At 35.7% G+C, this 7,667-nt stretch overlaps 1 protein-coding gene across 1 annotated transcript in view; it reads left to right on the forward strand.

Moving 5' to 3' along the window:
• LOC149550493 (putative phytol kinase 2, chloroplastic) overlaps positions 1-6,572 on the forward strand; it is a 46,957-nt gene extending 40,385 nt beyond the window's left edge. The window contains exons 2-6 of the mRNA XM_089793496.1: positions 5,157-5,224; positions 5,377-5,508; positions 5,721-5,836; positions 5,921-6,035; positions 6,127-6,572. Coding sequence (XP_089649622.1) covers positions 5,157-5,224; positions 5,377-5,508; positions 5,721-5,836; positions 5,921-6,035; positions 6,127-6,304 — 609 coding nt within the window. The 3' untranslated portion in view covers positions 6,305-6,572. The remainder of the gene's footprint in view (positions 1-5,156; positions 5,225-5,376; positions 5,509-5,720; positions 5,837-5,920; positions 6,036-6,126) is intronic.
• Positions 6,573-7,667: the final 1,095 nt, after the last annotated feature.

Raw genomic sequence — 7,667 nt, forward strand, 5'->3', positions numbered from 1 at the left:
CCAAACAAATTGTGCTTAAAAACTTCTAGCTTGAATTGGCAGTTATTTTACATGTCCAACCTCCCCTTTTAGAAGACACACAAGATGATACCTATACGAGGGTCATATGCAACAGTCTGCAACATGAATGTAGCAGAACAAGTAGCTTTCTTTTGTAAGATAAATTGATCTACCATGACATCTTTGAGAAGTAACTTCTACACGTACAGCAAAAAGTGCACACAATTCCTTGTAAGCAGAGAAGAAACGATGAGCGAACTATTGCTGTGCTGTGCTAATCATGCATTGTAGGTTATATATTACTTCTAGTGCCTGGTTATTATGTAACTATATCTTTGGGTAACACAACTTCTGTAAATCCTTTATCAGATCCCTTTTGATTATGAAAGGGAGAAGATTAATAGAAGAGGACATATCACAGCTCTAATCTTTTATGGTATCTTCAGTACTACTAAATGCAAACAACAGTTTTCCCAAGGACACCCTATGTTGCCTTTTCACATTTTGTACGCAAGGTCTTCTACTACACTTCACTTGAGTACTAAGCAGACATTTTATGCTGGATGGTTTCATTTTCTAATTATTTTGCTTGGATGTCGTATTTTACTCTTTTTTATTTCAAGTTTAAACATTTCATGTTATAGTTTATGTGGGATTGGATCGTGAACTCCATCCCAAAATCACTTGCCAAAACCGAAAAAAATCACCCACAAGAGAGAATGCGAAGAATAACTAGCTTAATTATGGATACAAGGTTGAATGATTGAATACGGAATGTATATAAGATGCCATGCTTATATAGACAATGTTGAGAGATAGGATTAGACAAGCTTACAATGTTTCTTAATTTTATACAATGAGATAACTATCTTGATAAGTATTTAATGACCCAAGACAAGGAATAAATGTCAAGCTAAGATCACACGACAACTAAGACTTCTACAAAGATTCCCTGGGACAGTGGACCTAACTAGACTTAAGATGTGAATAGGACCTACTAGTGAACGAGTTAGTTAAATACCTTACTATGATTATGGTTATGGATCCTAGGTACTAGGCCATGTTAAATACCCATTTACAAATGTGATCTCTCACAAATGGAGAAAAGGAGAAAATCCATTGGGACTAAACTCTTCTCCAAAAGAGAGAAAGGATACAACCGAGTGATGAAAGATGAAGGTCCCAATGATACCTTCTGAGTAATAGATCCATCACAAATACTATCATTGCTCCATAGGAAGGAAAGAAGAGAGAATATATGCCCCCACCCCCAATCATGGTGATAACTTCTGCAAAGCAACATTGGAAGCTCATTTTGGAGTAAACTTTGGAAGCTTAATTGAAGGCTGAAGTAATAAAGACAAGATAATTCTGATGTTAGGAAACGCTGGAAACTTCTGATTAATGGAGCGAACCTGGAATCTTAATACAGAAACAAAAGTGAATCGACTATCCTACTGCCAAGGAACATTGGAAAACTCTTGAGGGAGCAACCTGGAGTCTAATTGAAGCAACAGGTGATTGATGTATGAAATGGAGTTGAAATGAAATGATTTGATTAAAATAGCACCTTCCCAAAATGTCAGCTTGTCAAAGTGATCCTTCAGCATATCCCCAAGGCAAGAATAGAAATAAAATATACTTGGGACTGAATTTGGAAAAAAGTGCATGGATGACTTGGAAGAGCTCCTCAGTACCTTTCCAATGTTGTGAGAATCAGAGGATTTGGAGATTGCGGCAAAAGGTTATGAGCTTGGGTCCAAAAATGTAGATTTAGCTTCAAACCATGATTGCCAATTACTAGCACCAAACAATAGAATCTGAAAAAATAATCTGCCATTGGAAAGTACATTGGGCTAGCTTTATGATGATTGCTTGCTTCTGAAAATGAACACAATGGTAAAGAGTTACTGAATAATTGGAATTTTTTTTGCCCAAATCAGGTATGAGAGGACAATTTTGGGCCCTTGGGCGATTGGTCCTTAAGTGCCTGTGTGATCATGAACAAGCATTCTGAGTTAAAAACATTTGTAGCACTATCTTGCCGGTCATGGAGTAATGGATGGGAGGCGATCTTGTGGCTTTGGTGTGTTGGGTTGAAGATGCGCTGCTCAAGGCTTAGCTTCCTACGAAAAAAGATCTATCATGTGATGCTAATGTTTAACCCTTCAGACTAGTTGCTAAAATCAAATTTCAAATGGCGAAAAAAATAATAAAAATAAAAATTTGTACATCCAACTGACAGAGTGATGCTCGGCCAACACAAATACTATAGAGTGTATGTAGAATACCTCAGAGTAATATCCCGAGTATATGTTGGGAATATTCACTGAACTATAGACCTGCAAATTCTGTTGACGAATGATGCCAATAGCAGGACCATAGTTTGCAGAATCAGACCCAAAGAGTGCTCGGCAAACCCAAAATTTTCAACTCTGCAAAAAATTGACAAAACATCAGCAAAACTTTTCAACTTAGGAAGTACTAAAAATGAAAATCTCTTAGAGAAATGCATTTATTTTTTAAAATTTAATTAAATACGTATTAAATTAAAAATTGACATCTTGTTAGAGGAAAGGCGTGGTTTTATAGCAAAAACAACATATGAAAGGCACATTTTAACCAGCATTTTACCTGCATTGACATTTTTACTTATTTTTTTGGTCTATAAAACATGAGTTAAACTAGTGAAAACTCGCTCAGCAAAAAAACCAGAGAGTACTTGGCAACTCGGAGAGCACTCGCAGAGTTTGTAAACTATGGGTAAGACATATAATGGGTTCGTAAACCCATACAAATGTACAAATGGTGACATGAAATAAGGTTTTTCTGTTGGCCTTAGATGAAAAATTCAGATCTTGATGATTTGAAGGAGATTTGAGGGCTTTTGAGTCTTCCAGATCTCATGGCAGTGTCTGTGATTGCCCAAAGTGCTCCAAAGATTAAGCTACTTTGTGGGTTTGCGAACCTTTACCTGATTTGAAACCCTTATAGTTCTATCCCACAATATCAGATTTTGTTGAAACAAAAGCCAAAATTGATTCTCTAACATCTTGGATTCAAGCATTAGGTCTTTAGAAGTTCAAAATGCAGCCAAAAAATTCTTCAAGCCTAATTATGTTCCTCAGATCTGGGAAGGAGTTCTCAGGACTGGAGTTCTAATATTATGTAGGAGTTGATTGTGAATTCTCACAGCGCAGGATCACCTACAAAACAAATAAAACCTTCCGCATGAGACAAGGGCAATAATAGCTTGTTAGAAAGGTCAGGGTTGCCGTTGCACCAAAAAGATCAACTTGACAATGCCCAATACAATCAATAGTCTTATAGAACCATAGGAGGCGGTTAAGCCATGTCATGAATCCTATAAGGAATCCTGGTCCATTGCCAACAATCCCCCTTCCAGCGTCACTTGCTGTGGCCTGCGAGATTCAAACTTGTGACCAAGCTCTGATACCAATTGTTAGAAAGGCCAAGATTGCCATTGCACCAAAAGATGAACTTGTCAATGCCCGATACAACCAATGGTCTTATAAAACCATAGGAGGCAGTTAAGCCATGTCGCAAATCGTGCAAGGGATGTTGACCAACTGCCAACATAGCCTGCTTGGTTGTGGATACAAGATTGAATTGATTGAATATGAAATGTACATAGCATGCTGTGCTTATAAAGACAAGGTTGAGAGATAGAATTAGACAAAGGTTATGACATGTGTATTGATCCTATACAATGAGACAACTTGTTTGCTAATATTAAATGGCCTAAAAGTAGAAGTAAATGTCAAGAAAGATCATGACAAAAAGGACTTCTAGAAAGATTACCTAGGACCTAAGTAAACTCTAAATGTGAATTGGACATACTAGTTGGGTAAAATATTAGGCTAGGGTCCCATGGACAAGAGCTTCTTAAGAAATAGAACTGAAGTTGCTGAGATATTTTAGAAGTTTTTTAAAGCTGGCAGTCTCATGAATTATATAGTGCGATTCAGCTTAAAAGTCTAAATTCCAACAATTAAGAAAGCGGGTGGTCTCATGAATACAATACCTTTGCCTTCCATACTTCGTGCTTAGAGAAAAAAAGAGAAGTCATTTTTCCTCCAAAATTATTTTTTAAGAAAAATCTGAAATTAAATGTTTGACAAATAACAAAAAAACATACTTAAGCTGGTGGGACAATTTCTAGTCCCACCCCTTTTCCAGCTGCTTAAGCATGCAAAGCTAAAAAGTAGGGGCTCTTATTTTGAAGGAGAGGATTCCAAATAATCCTGTAGCAGGGAAAAAAAATTCATTGGACCTGCTCTTCCTAAAATGTAGAAGCCCATGCACTCCCATGAGACCCCACCCTTATTAACACCAACATTTCGGTGTGATCAAAATTTTATTTTCATTCCACCATATTTACCCAGTTAATGTATGATTAAACCACATAACAGGTCAGTAACAACAATACTCTGGAATATGTGTTTTAGCAGGATGACATTTCCATTGCTCCTCAGAAAAAGCTTCTATGCAGGCGATCCAGAAAATCTTCGGCAAACAATAATTTTCTGTTCTGTCTCCTCAGGCCATGAGAGTCTGTGTTGCTATCAGTGCTTAAGACTAATCGACTTCCCTTTTTAATTCTCAGCATTTAAGTATTAAATTTCCAATTCAATAATACTTATGAATAAAATAGTTCTTTTTTCACCACTTTATACCACAAGAATCTCAGTCCATGTTCCTACCACTGTATCTATGCCAATCTTGAGTAAAGAATATTCCTGTACTATAAACTAGTTGGTGGAAAAATGACACACTAATGGATAACGAATGATCTGAAAGTAGAGTTTGTAATTTATATGATCAAAATCTTTCCCCAGAATCTTTAAGATAACAATTTAGAGATTATCTCCTTGAATGGTTAATTTTTCTGTTGTACTGCTTACATCAGGTTGTTGAGTTGGAGCTTTGTTATCTTGTTGGTTGTACTGTTTTCAATAAAATTATGAATACAAATATAGATTCAATTCATGTCAGTTACTTCTGCTTCTTATAATTTCATGAGTACACACGTCAATCCAGAAACACATTTTCATATTGAATTTTTTTTGTGGGAAAATCATTTTAGTTTTTTTGAAGACAACACTCGAGTTTCCTAACTTGTTCTCTCTTTATAGAAATTGAACCGCAAGTTTGTGCATATAAGCATAGGACTTGTGTTCATGCTCTTTTGGCCTCTTTTCAGGTATGCCATTTTCTTTAGACATTATCACATGCACTGTTACTTGAATATGAAGCTACTGTTACTCTAGTTGTGATATCCCTTTTTTTATTAAAGAAACTACTGTTTCATCTTGTTGTACATTGTTTAAACAAACTTTAATTACTGTTTTCCAGTACTGGTCCTCAGGCACCGTACTTAGCAGCATTAGCTCCTGGAGTTAATATACTTCGAATGATTGCATTGGGATCTGGAATGTTGAAAAATGAAGCAATGGTTAAATCCATGAGCAGAAGTGGAGATGCCAGGTTAGATTCATGAAAATATTTGTATTGTGAGCTTTATCAGCTACTGATTCATGTAACAAAAGAAACATAGTAGTACTCTTTCTGTATTGACGCTCAACTAGTGGCAGTATTACTAGGTTTGTATATAGCAGCATAAAAATTGTTGGGTGCACTATACAAGGATAAAATTGGCAGGCTTGCTTTCTCAACAGCTAAATTGGTTCATCTCGCAGGGAGCTTCTAAAAGGACCGATGTATTATGCATGCACTCTAACATTAATTCCTATTCTCTTCTGGCGAACATCTCCAATTGCACCTGTAGCAATAGCCAACTTATGTGCCGGAGATGGTATGCATTATGTCTGTTGCAGTTTTTTCTCTTGTTTTTACTTGTCTGAGAATAGACGAGAGGATTGAGTTGCTTTGCACACAGGCTTTGCAGATATAGCTGGAAGAAGGCTAGGCACCATAAAACTTCCTTACAATAGGAACAAATCATTTGCTGGTAGCCTTGCAATGCTTATTATGGGATTTACTGTTTCTGTTGGGTGGGTATTTTTTTGACAAATAATTTACATAGAAAAATTGAGTCATTATTTTATTACTTAAAACCTCACGGTGGTTGTGGCTTTGTTGCAGGTATATGTATTACTTTGCATCTTTTGGGTATTATGATGTTAACCTAAGGATGCTCTTTTCAGCTCTCTTTGTTTCCATCGCAGCAACTATAATAGAGTCTTTACCCATCAGTACTGACATCGATGATAATCTTACCGTTTCATTAATTTCTGTTTTAGTTGGATTTTTTATTTTTTAATCCTGTTGGTTCAAAAGTAAAAAAAAATGAAAGTAGTGGCCAGTGAGAAGTTGAAGCATGCGCCATTATGCATGCCCAGGACAAACACTGAGAACACTTAAGTTGTCCTATGTCACATTCCATACACAGTTGTGGATTTGAGAATCCAAAACTTAAGGGTCCCTTGCAATATAAGCCTGTAATTTGAATGGCTATTTGTAGTACTTGTTGGTTATGTTCATCACTTACTGATTTCACAGCCATTGAATGTAAAGGATAACTTGAAGAATTACTTAGGCTAATGCTATCCACTTTCAAATAATGTCAACCTACAAGTTTCTTCAGAACAACAAACACTTTGTAACTACATTAAAAAAATTGTGCAAAAGAAGGCCAGAGCAAAACTTTCAGCAAGAAATTGAGAAACAAATCAAAACTTGCAATGACAAACCTGGATAAACTATGAACTACCCCATAAAAACTATATTCCTACCAAAGTATAACCAAATAACGGGGTTGGTAAACCTAGCATTCTTTACAGCTTATGTTTTGCTTTCTTAAAGCTGCAATTAAGTGTTGAACAACCTTGCATTTAACAATGGGACAGTTGGAAACTCCCATCAGAAGTTTACAGCTTTTGTAATGAGAATCAGTAATAGTTGACCTATTCACATTTATTGTCACTATAATATTAGATTGCCATTTATCAAATATGCATCCTTGTTGGATTTTGGAATTGACCTTCAAAACAAGAACTTTGACCAACAAACTAACTACCTCTTGAATTATCTATTTGAAACCAAAAATTTACAACACAACCAAATTGAAAGCAACATTTTCATTCCTTGACAGTTAAAAAAAGTACATTTTTTATAGCCTCTTGGATAGAGTACTCATAGTAACTTCATAGAACTAAAGCAACTCAACAAGTCAACAGCAAATGATAAGGTAGAGGTGATACCTGATCACCTTTGACTAATGAAAACAAGACAAAGCTGACCCTCGACTGTCTTCAATGAAGGAGGCACACATGTTCATCCCTCGACTATCTTCAATGAAGGAGTCACACATGTTCACCAACAACTTAGGAATGATAAATATTTATTAGTCCCTGCCTTAGATAGGTAGGGACTTATTTTTTCGTTTAGGCCCTTTAAATTAATTTGCTTAATGAAAAAATTCTAAAAAGTACAAGGTTTGGAAGGTAATCAAAACTTACAACAAAATTTCTCTTCTTATTGGTAAATACTAATTTTACTAGGGTTTATAATTTTTTTAAACTAAAAAAATAGCAAAAATAATGTTGAGGGATAAGTATGTATTAATTCCAACTATTATTGTAAGTATGATTCTCATGGAACAAAAAGCCATTGAGTGGATTTTT

The sequence above is a fragment of the Cupressus sempervirens genome, chromosome 7, assembly GCF_028749045.1.
Source record: "Cupressus sempervirens isolate cs-2001-9-10 chromosome 7, ASM2874904v1, whole genome shotgun sequence".
NCBI classification, from domain to species: Eukaryota; Viridiplantae; Streptophyta; class Pinopsida; order Cupressales; family Cupressaceae; genus Cupressus; species Cupressus sempervirens.